This window comes from Sinocyclocheilus anshuiensis, unplaced genomic scaffold, assembly GCF_001515605.1.
Source record: "Sinocyclocheilus anshuiensis isolate Anshui unplaced genomic scaffold, SAMN03320099.WGS_v1.1 scaffold463, whole genome shotgun sequence".
Taxonomy (NCBI): domain Eukaryota; kingdom Metazoa; phylum Chordata; class Actinopteri; order Cypriniformes; family Cyprinidae; genus Sinocyclocheilus; species Sinocyclocheilus anshuiensis.
The window spans coordinates 4,452-19,908 of record NW_015548220.1 but is presented as its reverse complement, the minus strand read 5'-3'; the positions used below and the strand labels follow the sequence as shown (position 1 = coordinate 19,908).

General features: G+C 36.8%; 2 protein-coding genes across 2 annotated transcripts in view; one reads left to right on the top strand and one right to left on the bottom strand.

Annotated features, from left to right (window-relative positions):
* Positions 1 to 559: 559 nt before the first annotated feature.
* Positions 560 to 6,831, bottom strand: LOC107654176 (coiled-coil domain-containing protein 63-like). The gene is made up of 14 exons (XM_016441147.1): positions 6,772 to 6,831; positions 6,580 to 6,685; positions 5,339 to 5,504; positions 5,130 to 5,249; positions 4,422 to 4,535; positions 3,726 to 3,793; positions 2,718 to 2,905; positions 2,510 to 2,638; positions 2,351 to 2,433; positions 1,908 to 2,076; positions 1,619 to 1,782; positions 967 to 1,070; positions 760 to 853; positions 560 to 665 (listed from the first exon to the last, which is right to left on the bottom strand). Exons 1-14 carry the CDS (start codon positions 6,827 to 6,829, stop codon positions 570 to 572), a joined length of 1,659 nt encoding a protein of 552 aa, XP_016296633.1. The 5' UTR covers positions 6,830 to 6,831; the 3' UTR covers positions 560 to 569.
* Positions 6,832 to 12,006: 5,175 nt separating this feature from the next.
* LOC107654177 (solute carrier family 35 member E1-like) overlaps positions 12,007 to 15,457 on the top strand; it is a 5,945-nt gene continuing 2,494 nt past the window's right edge. Inside the window, exons 1-4 of the mRNA XM_016441148.1 lie at positions 12,007 to 12,446; positions 14,539 to 14,609; positions 14,761 to 14,898; positions 14,985 to 15,110. Coding sequence (XP_016296634.1) covers positions 12,116 to 12,446; positions 14,539 to 14,609; positions 14,761 to 14,898; positions 14,985 to 15,110 — 666 coding nt within the window. The 5' untranslated portion in view covers positions 12,007 to 12,115. The remainder of the gene's footprint in view (positions 12,447 to 14,538; positions 14,610 to 14,760; positions 14,899 to 14,984; positions 15,111 to 15,457) is intronic.

The following is a 15,457-nucleotide window of genomic DNA, read 5'->3' as shown; positions in this document are numbered from 1 at the left end:
GAAGGGGGGGGGGGTGGGGGGTCTGCTGCCATGGTAACCAGGTGGGCCGTGTGCACAAAACATTTTGCAGCAAATGAAGGGGGTTAAAAAGGGGTCGAATTTCAAACCAGTACCTTAAACCGCATAAACACATTTTATTACACCAAATAAACAAAATAATGTTATTTTTTAGCACCGTCATATGACCCCTTTAAACTCAAATGTAATTAAGCAGAAACAGTTGAACACATTCTTATACTCTGCATAGCATATAAACACATAAAAGACATGTACTAGAGAATGAGCTGCAAAAAATGGAACATAATACATAACCATTAGAAAATCTCCTGGCTAAAAAATCTGGGAGAATTCCTATGTGATGTGCAATTTTGAGGTTTTTAAAGGAAACAGGAATTGAGTTAAGAATATACTTTATTTTATGCTATTTATTTAAAAGAGACACAAATCCTTCAAGCATTAAGATTCCTTTTCATCCCCTATCAATTCATTACTATAAACAATATTTAGTAGAGACTGAACATAAAAAAAACATGCATAATAAAATAATAAACAGAAGACCAGATTGTGTCTTAAGCCTCCAGCGAGGTGCTGGACATGGTGCTGCTCTTAGGGGTTTTCATTTCTCTGCTCCCTCCTGCACGCAGAGACTCGTCTTTATGCTGGTCCTGCAACAGATAACCAACAATCACCCTGTAACTGTAATGCAACCGTAGTTAACGGGAAAATCAGAATGGGAAAGAGCTCTTCTGTGTTCCTTACACTCTTCCTCATAATGTGCTGACGGAGTTCTTCACGGGTCAAAGGTCGATCCGCCTCATCTATCAGAGAAGAGTCCTCTGCCTCATAATTATGCCTGAATCATGCACAATAAGATCAGAAGCATGTTTTTTAACAAAATGAAGTCACACATTTAATATCTCCATATATTTTGCCGATGTGGCTCAATATATGAAAAGCTGCTCTTACCTGGTAGCAGGAGGCTGAACGATCGCTTCGTGTGTCTGAACGTCTAGTTTCTGACCCAGCAGGAACGGAGCGACCGTTTTCAGGTCAGAACTGTTCTCCGGGTCCTGTCAACATGTGAGATTTGTTTACATTACATTTACATTACCGGTCAAAAGTTTGGAATAACTACGATTTTCTAATGGTTTTCAAAATACACTTATACTCAGCAAGGCTGCATTTACACTGAACAAAATTCACTGAAAAAAGCAACACTTTTGTTTTTGCCAAAAACAAAAGTGTTGCGTTTATAATTTTGTTCAGTGTATTTTATCAAAACTACAGTAAAAACTGTAATACTGTGAAATATTATTACAATTTCAAATGACTTTTTTCTATTTGAATGCATTTTGAAATGTAATTTATTCCTGTGATGCAAAGCTAAAATTTAGCTGAATATATACAGTATATATATTTAACTGAGGAATGAGTTGAATGTTTTTCTCTAGTAATTGAATTGCATTTTACCTTTTTTTTTTTTAACCATACAATCTAATGCACAGCTTTGTATTTCTTATTTGTATTTGTTTAAGCAACGTAAAATTGCTTTAACACTATACAATAACCTGTACCTTCTCTCACATGTGTGCTGGAGTGAATGAAGTCTTTTCTGTACCTTAGATTTAATGAAGGCTTGGATGGTGAGCAGTTCACTGGCCTTCTGCTCCACCGTGCCGAGGTATGTCATCAGATTACTGTCTGTGATCCCAGAGGAAGATCCCAGCATGCCTTCCATCTGCCCTAGGTTGCAGTCAATCTTTTTGAACATACTGTCTATCCCTAGAAATGACATCAACATATGTAACTGCTACTTTTAAGTATAAAACGTTTTATATATATAGTAAGTAATATTCTTCTTCCAATATGATAATCATCTGTTGATGCAGGTGTGATTTTGCTAGTACCTGTTTTGACCTGATCAAGGATCTTGCTGATGTGATCAGCCTGGTCTTCATACTGTTGAGTCTGTGCCTTACACTCTTGCAGTTGATTCTTCACCTGATTTAAAGCCACCTGACTTTCCTGTTCCTGCTGGCGACTTTTTATGTTCAACTGCTCCGTATCTGTTCTAATCTAGAAGAGCATCAAGACAAAAAAGGGGTTTAAAATTATATTAAAATGTCAATATGAATAATATTATGCACATTGCATGTTCATTCAGCCTGGGTAGGCACAGGCTTTTGCTTGGTCTTCAAGTTGTAATTTTCAGCATTGTTATTGTTAACTAAAACTAAAATGATTCAAAACCGTTCCCGTTAATTGAAATGTAGCTGGAATAAAATATAAATATTGAAAAAAAAAAAACCTAAAACGCTTAAATAGAAATGAGAAATGTTGACACACTGACCTGTTGGATTTCCTCTCTCAGTCTCTCAGCTTCTGCATTCTGTTCGTTCACGTAGTTAAACAGAGCAAAGTTCCTTTCTTCACCTGTTAAAAAACAATCAGTTGTAGCATAACACACTGCAATCTTTTGCTAGCACAAAACAGAAAACACATTGCTCACCCTGAATGAATTTTGTAACCAGCTTTCCCAAATTATCTTCTCCAGTCAGTTCCTGAATCTGCTGGAAAGCCTTCCTCAGAGAGTCAAGTGTCTCCTCTCCGCCATCTGCCTTCCTCTGCTGCTTCATCTCTGCCATCAGCACACTTTGTTAACTTTTCAGCCAAACTACAGTTGCATTTGTGATTCATTACAATAACTGCTCTCTGACCCTGTCTGCGTCTGGTTTTTTTCCCATTATCCATGTTGGCTCTCTGATTATTCTTGGTGGTCATGAACTCTTTGAGTTGGTGTTCATGAGCGATGACTCTCTCCAGCTCCTGCATCTCAGCTGAGTACTGTGCAAGATCCTTCACCGCCTTCTCCTTTATCATGGTTGTTTTGGTCTGAGCATCCACTCTGAAATACACACAGATAACTTGAACCATCTTCAAACTTCCAAAAGACTTAATGAGGGTAGAGCAATTTATAATACCATACAAGTTACAAAAAAACTCTCTAATAAAAGTTTGTGTGCACTTTTTCTCTTTTAAAAGTGGTTGGGAAACCTTTTGCATTTTAGCTTGAAATTACAAGCATTCAGTTTAATTAAAAATGACACATTCAATTTAATCTATACTGCATGAGAGAATAATATTAACCAATAATATTGAATTGAGGACTTTACATTTACATAAAATTGCCAAGGATGCAGGCCATTAAATTCCTTAAAACTAAAACTATTAATACAATCCTATAAAGTCATGAAAAGTTCTATAATTAATCTGTTTTATTATTATTATTATTATTATTATAGCTCATTGCTAATATATTTCATTATCTTTTTTTTTTTTTTAAATATAGTTGAATTGACATTCATTAATACAAAGGTGTGTAAACACTGCATAAAATCATGCGCTGAACAACATAAAATGGGATTAACAACACTGCAAATTGAATGCAGTGTTATTTTAATATTTATATCAAGTTTTAGTTTTTATTAATATGTTTAATTAAATAATACATTTAATATTTCAGTTCTGATTTTTTCTGTCTTATTTTATTTATATGTTATTATTTATATTTACATTATTTATATTTCAGCTTTATTATAATTAACAAAGTGTTTTGAAGTTTCATGGCCTGGAAATCGCTTGTCAAAATTCCTTGATATTTCCAGGTTTTTATGATTGTGGGAACACTGTATATTAGCAAAGCTTAAAATCTCAAAGTATCTCACTTCGCATCATAAGCTGTGGCTGACTTGTCGACAACTTCAGCAATATCCTTACGCATATCTTGCAATACCTGAAAGAAAGACAAGAGCACCTGTTTTAAAGGAATAGTTCACCCCGAAATGAAAAATGGCTGAAAACTGACTCACAGGCCATTCAAGATGTAGAAGAGGTTCTTTCTTCATCAGAACAGATCTGGAGAAATTTAGCATTACATCACTTGTTCACCAGTGGATCCTCTGGGTGCCGTCAGAATGAGAGTCCAAACAGTTGATAAAAACAAAAGGGGATGGACTTTTTCACTGAAGGAGGTGTTATTCTACATTTTGGCCAGAAGTGGTGGTATAAAGCCAAAAGGTCTTAATGATGGATTTGTTACCTACAAACACACAGCTTTTCACTTCACAAAATGTTAACTGATGGACTGGAGTCATGTGGATTTCTAGTGATGTCTTTATCAGCTGTTTGAACTCTCGTTCTGACGGCACCCATTTACTACAGTGGATCCATTCGTGAGCAAGGAATGCGATGCCAAATTTCTACAAATCTGTTCCGATGAAGTAACAAACTCATCTATATCTTGGATGACCTGAGGGTGAGTACATTTTCAGCAATTTTTCATATTGGGTGAATTATTCCTTTAACTGTGTTCAATCAAACTCATTGTACACAACACTCCAGAGCTGCCCAGAATCCACAACCTTCTCCAGTTTGCGATACAGCTGCTGGAATCGGGTGCGCTGCATGTGTAGCATCTCAATATCTTTTCTGAGTTGGCTGTTTATCTTCATCTGTTCGTTAAAGCGAGCACGAGACTGCAGGGATGAGAAGGGGGGAAAAAATAATGGAGAAGTTCATCCACACACTGGGTATGTTTACATGCACTGCTTTTCGCCAATCCAAATGAATCCAATCCACTTTCAGATTCTGAAAGTTCTGTTTATATAAACCCTAAACTTTGCAATCACATATTTGTTTACATGTGCATTACATGCATTCCGAACAAAACTTTAGCATGTGAGTAGTGCCTAGTCTGCATTCAGAACTGCAAAATCCATTGCTTCTGCCTTGATGGCATATCTAAAAAGAGAGCTAACAAACAATGCTTTATAGACAATAAATGGAAATATTCAGTTTCCTCCACTGACCAGTTAATAACATGTAAGACGTAAATAAACATATGCATGTTTGTAAGCTGTAAAATGTATGTAAATATACAGTACACATCAGGGCACTGCATATGTTTTGGCAAAACATGGCCAAATGTTTTGCCATAGAATCTTGTCCCGTTTGCAGTTTACTCTGGCCAAAAACCACTTAAATCCGAAGGGTCTGATTTACATGTAAAGTGCCTACAACTGTGTGGTCTGTAAAAATGCATGCTGTGAAATGTTTGATTCTCTGTTTACCCGATCCAGTTTGCTCTGTGTGGTACGCATGGCCTTCTGAATGTCGCGGGGCTGAGAATTGTGACCGTGGGAAGCCTGTCCTCTTCTCGTTTCCGCCAGTTTTTTCTCCATAATCATGATCTGTAAACCGAATGCATGCAAATAACTATCTGTTGCACAGTATAAAAATGTGTTTTGTGATGATGTTTAATACTTGGGCACATATGCACCTCTTTTTGCAGCTCTGCTTGGGTCTGTTTTTCTTTCTCAATTTCTTCGTCCAGCTTGTCACGTTGCTTTAGCAGAGCACTGACAGCCTTAACAGCCGGACTTTCGCTCTCTCTGCGTGCTCGCAGCAACCTCTCTTGTTCTGCACGCAGCTCAGCAATCTGTTGCCTGTGGACAAACACGCACACACAAGAAAAAAAAAAAGTAAAATATACTCAAACACACACAATGCAGTAAATATACATAATGCAACACTGTTGGGCAAAATGACATCTACTGACAAATCATAGCTAGTCTACTCCTAAAAGAAAACCAATGCATTTTTAGAATAAAAATAATATTATTTACTTCATATATGATCAGTTTTGTCAGTGTCAGTAAACTTTTTTTTCTGTGTGTGTGTTTGTGTTAATATGTTATTTTTATGTTAAAATATTACTGTGCATAAATGTCATAAATCTTAAATGCTTTGAAGCTCAGACTTGGGTCTCTTTTTAAAGAAGACACTTTAAAGAAGACAAAACAGTTTTAGTTTAATATTATGAAAAATGCACAAATATATACTATTTGTCCAAAAACACGTTTTATTCTAAAACTGCAAGAAAATCAAAGGCATAAATCTAAACAAATTGTGCTCCAAATTTGAGGTTGAAATCTCAAAACATGAGCTTTCAAGTAAGATTTTGTTTGGGCGCAGTACCAACTATACCTTTACCAAGTTTTTTACCTTTAAGTAAAAAATTCTAAACATATATATATGTTTTTGTTTTTTTTTTTAAACTGAGGGTTAATTAATAAAAATGATATGTTATTTTTATGTTAAAATATTACTGTGCATAAATGTCATAAATCTTAAATGCTTTGAAGCTCAGACTTGGGTCTCTTTTTAAAGAAGACACTTTAAAGAAGACAAAACAGTTTTAGTTTAATATTATGAAAAATGCACAAATATATACTATTTGTCCAAAAACACGTTTTATTCTAAAACTGCAAGAAAATCAAAGGCATAAATCTAAACAAATTGTGCTCCAAATTTGAGGTTGAAATCTCAAAACATGAGCTTTCAAGTAAGATTTTGTTTGGGCGCAGTACCAACTATACCTTTACCAAGTTTTTTACCTTTAAGTAAAAAATTCTAAACATATATATATATGTTTTTGTTTTGTTTTTTAACTGAGGGTTAATTAATAAAAATGGCTCCTGGAAATGTCTTGTGGGTTGCGGCATTGATCGTGGGACTGACCGCTGTTTGCGTAAAGTTTCTTCTTCCTGCAAGTAGAGCTCGCGATTCCTTTCCAGTCGGCGTAACTCCAACCGCAGTCGGTGTGCTCTTTGTAGATCTGTCTCATCTGGACACAAACAATTGGTTGCATAAGAACATTCATCTGCATGATAATAATTCTGAATTATCAATTACAATGTTTTAATTGCATACCACTTTCACCCACACTGCTGTCAAAGCCAGCTTTGGTCGGGGACCCTCTGCCAGACATAATGAATGCAACACTGGGCTAACAACAGAAGTTTTGAATTATGAATAATAAACACAAAACTCGAGTAACAACAAACTTCACCGTCACCAAGTCCTATGATTTGTAAAAAATAAATAAATAAATAAAATTACTGTAACTTATCAAACTCTGCAAAACTCTTTAAAGACGCCGTTTCTGTTACAAGTTACAAATGGTCGCATCCGCTCTTACGTTAAAAATAAAGTGGATAGAAAATATGGGGTACATTATATGTCCCCCATAGGTCTAAATATTTAGAGTACAAGCTAAACATTTCACAATAAGTATCGTACAGTAAACGTTTGATTCACTGAGATTGTAAAATGATTTGATTGGCCCAGCAACCCTTACGAAAAAGAAGTTTATTCAAGTGTGCTATTAGTATTTTATATACTAGGAAGTGGGCCAATTTAGTCCCAAGGAGTATTGAAATAGTACACTTACAAGTATACTACTAGTACACTGATATTTGTATACTTACTACATAAAGTATACTTAAAATATACTTGAACTTTACTTAAGTATACTTACTCAAATAAACTTGAAGTATACTACTTTTTGGTAAGGGAATGCCTAGAAACAGTCATAATCCCGACTGTCTTCTGTGGTGCAGTCCCGATCGATTCAATAATAATAATAATAATAATAGTAATACGAATTTACACGAGAAGTTTATGAATGAAAATTAAGCAGAGGATAAGGAAAGTGACAGTATGTTCCACGGAGAAAGAGACTGTGGCGTCTGATTTTCCCTCAACACTTCTGTGAGTGACTACTAACTAACTAACTAACTAACTAACTAGGTAAATAATGTCTTATCTTACCCAAGGTGGCTTTAATCGTCTGCCTCCGTTTTAGCGGGTTGATTGTTGTTAGCAACAGTATCTAAGAAAGATACCGGTCAGCAGGGGGCGCTGCATCTTACAATCACGAGAGCAGTGGAAGGAACAGTGTTTTATGTTTTATTTTATTTTATTAAAATTAAACATTTTATGTATGAGGAGTCATACAAGAAACACACACACAAAAATCAGTTGACAATTCCAGCTGTATATGTGTATAGGTTTAGGACACTTTCTGTCCTCATGTATATTATTATTATTTATTTTTTATTTATTTATTTTTAAATCTAAAAATGCAGAAAGTTTTCAGTGAGGGGTAGGTTTAGGGGTAGGGTTAGTGTAGGGGGATAGAAAATACAGTTTGTACAGTAAAAAAACCACTACGCCTATGGAGAGTCCCCATAAAACAAACAACAACGTGTGTGTGTGTGTGTGTGTGTGTACATATAATGTAAAAGGCAGGGCTTACAATATTGATCTGATTTGATTTTATATGCGTTAGTAATAGTAATTATCAAAATTGTTTTTAATAATTCATACAAGCAAACAAAAAAAAAAAAGTTGACAATTTTAGATTTTTTATAATAATGGTCTGCAACAATGCTTAGGTAGGTGGTACGTGTCAAAGTAACATCCACATGGACGGCAGGACCCAAGGTTTCCCAGCAGAACGTTGCCCAAAGCATCACACTGCCTCCGCCGGCTTGCCTTCTTCCCATAGTGCATCCTGGTGCCATGTGTTCCCCAGGTAAGCGACGCACACGCACCCGGCCATCCACGTGATGTAAAAGAAAACATGATTCATCAGACTATAGGCCACCTTCTTCCATTGCTCCGTGGTCCAGTTCAGATGCTCACGTGCCCACTGTTGGCACTTTCGGCGGTGGACAGGGGTCAGCATGGGCACCCTGACTAGTCTGCGGCTATGCAGCCCCATACACAACAAACTACGATGCACTGTGTATTCTGACACCTTTCCATTAGAACCAGCATTAACTTCTTGAGCAGTCTGAGCTACAGTTGCTCGTCTGTTGGATCGGACCACATGGGCCAGCCTTCGCTCCCCACATGCATCAATGAGCCATGACCCTGTCGCCGGTTCTCCTTGGACCACTTTTGATAGATGGGTCATTCTATGGAAACGTCCACTTTTCTGTCCCTAGCCTTTACAGAAATATTACACTTGAAAAACACTTTAGGGTTACAATTTTTTTATATTTTAAAATAAAACAATGTGTTATTTGAACAATTACACCTTCTTGAGCCATCAATGTGGCAATATTTGTTTTTAATTAATTATAAAGAATTCCAAGCACCAAAAAACTGCTCTAAAATATATAATGAAAGTAGTGGTCCCCTGGAGTTGTGTCACTGGTGTTACCGTTTAACAAAAATAATTTATTTTGAAATAAAAATCACACTCATGACATCACTCGACTACCTCCTTCCCCTTTCCTGAAGATCTGTGAAGGCAGGCCCATGGTAAGTCCACTGTCTCTTTTCAGTTAATATTAAAAAATCATTAAGCTGTCATTTATGTGTATTCATAAAGTCAAAAGATGATATAATAATGTGGTCTAAGTTTAAATGTTAAAAAAAGAAATACATTTTAAGACATCTTGCCATACCAAAAGTGGACGTTTCTGTAGAATGACCAACATACTGACCACTGCAGACCGGGAACACCCCACAAGAGCTGCAGTTTTGGAGATGCTCTGACCCAGTCATCTAGCCATCACAAATTGGCCCTTGTCAAACTCGCTCAAATCCTTACGCTTGTCCATTTTTCCTGCTTCAAACACATCAATTTTGAGGGCAAAATGTTCACTTTCTGCCTAATATATCCCACCCACTAGCAGGTGCCGTAGGCTCAATAGCATTAGGCCACTCAGTTTTCACCAGTGGAGTTCCTCTGTGAATGAAAAATAGAGCCCCGACCCACACATGTGATGCTAGCACCAAGATTCCTCCCAGAATAATGGGATAGAGGCAGCTTGTGCTTCGTAGGGTGGACCACTGGCTAGCAGGACATGATTTACACTGGATGTCATCTTCCAATCAAATGAGGAGGCAGACAAAGATAGATAAATACACTGATAAAAGTGCACATACAGTATACTATATGAGAACTCCATCCTCACTCCTAACAATGGACCAATGACATGATAAATGATTGTTGGGAAATTATTAGTATATGCAAATTATTCAGAGCACTTATTTCACTATGGAAGTATGTAATGTATGACCAAAAAAAAAAATCAACTAGAATGTCACTGCTGTGCCTCAATGTATCCTGTAGATGGCAGAATTTACTTACATGCGAACAAAAGGATTAGAACATGTACAGTATACTGATTTTTATCTTAATAAAAATGTTGCATAAAAGGTTTAGACTATAGTCTTAAAAGGTAGTCAGCTAATTTTTTTCTTTAAGGCAGGTCATATTTTTTTTTTATTTACTTAAATAAAAATGTACATTAGTCTAAGTTGAATCCAAAAAATAAGACTGATTACCCTTTGGTAAAAATTGAGAAATAATATTTCATAAACACCTTTAAAATTGCCAGAGAAGTAAGGTAACACCAGTGACAAAAAAATGGTACATGTGGTCTTTAAATAAATGCACAAAAAAATATTAAAAAATCATTAAGCTGTCATTTATGTGTATTCATAAAGTCAAAAGATGATATAATAATGTGGTCTAAGTTTAAATGTTAAAAAAAGAAATACATTTTAAGACATCTTGCCATACCAAAAGTGGACGTTTCTGTAGAATGACCAACATACTGACCACTGCAGACCGGGAACACCCCACAAGAGCTGCAGTTTTGGAGATGCTCTGACCCAGTCATCTAGCCATCACAAATTGGCCCTTGTCAAACTCGCTCAAATCCTTACGCTTGTCCATTTTTCCTGCTTCAAACACATCAATTTTGAGGGCAAAATGTTCACTTTCTGCCTAATATATCCCACCCACTAGCAGGTGCCGTAGGCTCAATAGCATTAGGCCACTCAGTTTTCACCAGTGGAGTTCCTCTGTGAATGAAAAATAGAGCCCCGACCCACACATGTGATGCTAGCACCAAGATTCCTCCCAGAATAATGGGATAGAGGCAGCTTGTGCTTCGTAGGGTGGACCACTGGCTAGCAGGACATGATTTACACTGGATGTCATCTTCCAATCAAATGAGGAGGCAGACAAAGATAGATAAATACACTGATAAAAGTGCACATACAGTATACTATATGAGAACTCCATCCTCACTCCTAACAATGGACCAATGACATGATAAATGATTGTTGGGAAATTATTAGTATATGCAAATTATTCAGAGCACTTATTTCACTATGGAAGTATGTAATGTATGACCAAAAAAAAAAATCAACTAGAATGTCACTGCTGTGCCTCAATGTATCCTGTAGATGGCAGAATTTACTTACATGCGAACAAAAGGATTAGAACATGTACAGTATACTGATTTTTATCTTAATAAAAATGTTGCATAAAAGGTTTAGACTATAGTCTTAAAAGTTAGTCAGCTAATTTTTTTCTTTAAGGCAGGTCATATTTTTTTTTTATTTACTTAAATAAAAATGTACATTAGTCTAAGTTGAATCCAAAAAATAAGACTGATTACCCTTTGGTTAACTGCTAGTTGGTCAGACTAGTACTTAAGACACTGTCTTAACATAGAGGCTAAGTTTATGCAACTGGGCCCTGTAGTATGTGACTTCATTTTTGTATTGCACTTTTCTAAATCTTTATATAGCGTCTAAATAATTATGATTTTCTAAATATTATATCATATACTTACCGGGGTCCCTAAAGTGACTTAGTGATGGGAAAAAAAATATTAGGTGGGAGACAGAAAAATATAGGCTCTCTCAAACCGTTTGCTATCAGTTATTAGTTTGTGATGGAAATCAAATGAAGTGGAAGTAAATGAATGAATGAATGAATGCTGTATTTCAATGCTTTTGCAAGCGAATTGAAGTTACTCAGGGAAACGCAAGAGGCCTACTTTTGCAAGAGAACGTAAAAGTTTCTCACTGAAAATCTATTTTCCCTCCCATCTTGTCCACTTATGGGCTCCATAATAATAATAATACACATATTTTATTATTTATTTAGTAAAAACAAGATCTACAGTTTAACCCATACATATAATAACTGCAGTTACTATATAATGAATTAATATGGGATCTCCTTCAGCATTCAGAAATAACTATTTTGATAACCGTGGTGGCAAAATTTTGAGCGTTGCACCATTAAACTGATCATTGAAACTCTCTCCTGAATCTAACCGCACTCTCGCAGCTGGTCACCATGGTGATTTTGGTAGGGGCGTGGCTTCACAGAGTCACGTGACTCTTCCACCAGCGACTCCTCCAGTGTGGCTCTTAGCGTCGCGGCTTGCGCTGAAAGATGGCCGCGGTGGAGCAGCGCCCGCCCGTGCGGGACGGGGTTCGGATCGGGGTGCTGTGCATGTGCTGGTACACCGTCAGCTCTGGTGGCAACGTGGTCAATAAAATCATCCTCAACGACTTCCCCTATCCGGTCACAGTCTCTCTCTTTCATATAGTCTCCATCATCGTGTTTCTCCCGCCGCTGCTGCGAGCCTGGGGCGTCCCGCGAACGGAGTTACCGGCCCGCTACTACCGCTGGTTCATTCTGCCGCTCGCCTTCGGGAAATACTTCTCCTCCGTCTCGGCCCATTTCAGCATATGGAAGGTCCCGGTGTCGTACGCGCACACTGGTGAGTAACGGGAGGCTTTCGGTTGTTCGGTTTATTTACTTCGGTTACTCGGTATTACAGGCCTTGTTCTTCGAGCTCAATTTAAACCCAACCCGATTGGATAGGTTCGGCTCGGTTCGTTTAATCGAATTTAAATCGCCGTAGGTTATTCATTTATCGCTGTCTGACATTAACCACAAATCTCTGCTGTGAATTAAGTCTGAGTTACCAATTTAAACGTCCACTGTCATCCAAACTCTAGGAAACAAATCGTAATAGGGATTTAATGACTTTTTCTACGTCCGAGTTTTGATAACGCTACACTTTATTGCCGTGATCCCAGACTACGTCACTTCCGCACTCTTAATAATACTGCCACATCATCCACCTGCTGGCTGCAGATCTGTAATACAGACTTGTCTAGTTTTGGAAGCTTCGGTTCCTTTTGTTTACATGGGTTCCATTATTATCAAGAATAATTAGAAACCCTGATAGTAAAAGAAGCTTTATCTGCCAAATGTACAATGACAGAGTATTAGCAGAGTAGAGCTGTACATATAGACATGAAATGTTTTCTTACAAACGTTAAAAAAAAAAAACACTACAGGAAAGTTAGGACTTAGTAGTAAATTATTGTTTGAAAAGTCACACCGTGACAGTGATGTCTAAGCTAAAAAAGTGAACATTTGATCCGCCATCCCCTTTAAAGAAAGGGTTCTCAGCCAACTCGAGAGGTGGTGCAGCCAAAAAAATCAAAAAAAGTGAATCTTGCTTGAAGAAAAGGTGCAACTCTCATTTCTAGAAAAATAAACTAAACTCTATTGGTTAAAGGGGTCATATGATGCGATTTCAAGTTTTCCTTTCTCTTACTTTACAGATCTTCTTTATGCACCAAGAGCTTGTAACACTCCAAAGAGAAAGGAAAAATTGAAATCGCATCATATGACCCCTTTAAAATCCTCTATACTCTAAAATGATCCAGGAGTGCACAACTGTAAAACTGGAAGATGTTCATTGGTTGAAATGTGTGTGAAGTTAGTTGTCAACTGCTTGGGTAAAGAGTAAGTGGTAATAAACAAAATATATTATATAAAGTGATGAGAGCACTATGGTTGTATAGAATGAGATAAATATACATAACCAATGTGAATAATATTGCAGGACAGAAACAACCAATAACCATAAGACAAAAAACACGAAAACACCTTTCTGTCGGGAGAGAGAGAAGCCGCAGCGTGTGAACGCGCCGCCATCTTGGATGTAAAAAAAAAAAAAAAAAAAAAAAAAAAAAAAATATATACATACATACATACATACATACTGTATATGATTCTTTTTTCAGGAATTAGGTTGAGTTTGTCAGTCTTATTGCTTCTGGTTATTAACTCCCTACTGATTTAACTGATTCTTTAAGTGCCATTCACACCTATGGTGATAACTATAACTATGATGATTTAATAATCTGTCTAATTATGAGAATAGTGAAGTCCATGCCACAGCTATAACAATAATGACACAGAGTAACAATATGATTGTAACCACTTTACTCCAGCTGATGAACAATAACAACAGCCAATCAGAATCCCACTGACTTTAAAGAGCTTGAGCTCTCAAAGCGGCAGACGGCATAACTGCAGTGTGTGCTTAAATAAACAGAACAATATCGTCTGTAAGTGTAGGCGTGAATACAGTTGTCGTTCTTGGTGTGAACAGACCTTTACTTTGTTTCCATTTATACAGATTTTTAGTCTAGTCAGCTTTTCTACTGGGAAAAATTTTAAGTGTCGTTGAGAGTTTTTTTTTTTTTTCTTTAATTTTTTTTTTATTGTCAGATGACCTGCGATGCGGTCCGTTTGCAGCGACGTCTGATGCATTTGCGTTTGTTCGGACACGGATTGCTTTAAACCGCTGTGTGTTTTAAATATGAAGCAGCATTAGTGCAGGAATCAGCAGGGAGAGCGTGAGTGTTGTTTTTGAGGGCTTGACTGCAGCTGAGATGTTTCAGACACCAGGTGCAATCACAAGACTTTACAGACGAACATGTGATGACACTAATGGTGATGTTATTATTAGATGAGTGAATGCATGTCTTCTTTTCATTCCTTCATTCTAGTGAAGGCCACCATGCCCATCTGGGTGGTTCTGCTGTCACGGATTATCATGAGAGAGAAGCAAACCACAAAGGTCTGTCTTCATCTAAACACAGTTAGAAATAAGTCATGTATTTACTGAATTCATAATGGCTTAAACAGTCACTGGTTGCTTAATAGTAATCTAATACATAAGTTTGAATTGTTTGTATGCATGTTTGATGAGTTTGGCTTTTTTTGACCAGGTTTATGTGTCTCTTATACCCATCATTGGAGGCGTTCTGTTGGCCACTGTCACTGAATTGTCCTTTGACGTCTCTGGATTGATCAGCGCTCTGGCAGCGACGCTCTGCTTCTCTTTACAGAACATATTCTCGAAAAAGGTTCATATTACTATGAGGTGATTCCTGTCAAATAGGAAAAGTCTGGAATGGCTTCCTGTATGAAATTATTTTTGTGGTTGTTTTAGGTCTTGCGTGACACAAGGATTCACCACCTCCAATTACTAAACATCCTGGGCTTCAATGCACTTTTGTTTATGCTGCCCACATGGATTTTAGTGGACTTCTCAACCTTCCTGATGGATGGAGACCTGGTAAATAGGTTTTTAATGATTTTTATCTGAATAAGAGGATGTTTGTCTTAAAATATGTCCAGACATGGCCAGTTCATATTTTGTCCCAAAATCAACAACAAAAAAATGTTTTAGATGAAGAATTTTGGCACTATGACATTGTTTTTGTCTGCCCCACTGTAATGTAGTAATGAAATTACAAAGGGTCTGTTTGGACACACAATGATTTTGTTTAATTAATTCTTTTTATTTGTACTAAAATTAGCTTAAATTGAGTTCAGTATGACAAATGTTTTTACAGTTTTCTACAATTGACATGTCATTAATTTGCAGTAATGAGAGTATATATATATATATATATATATATA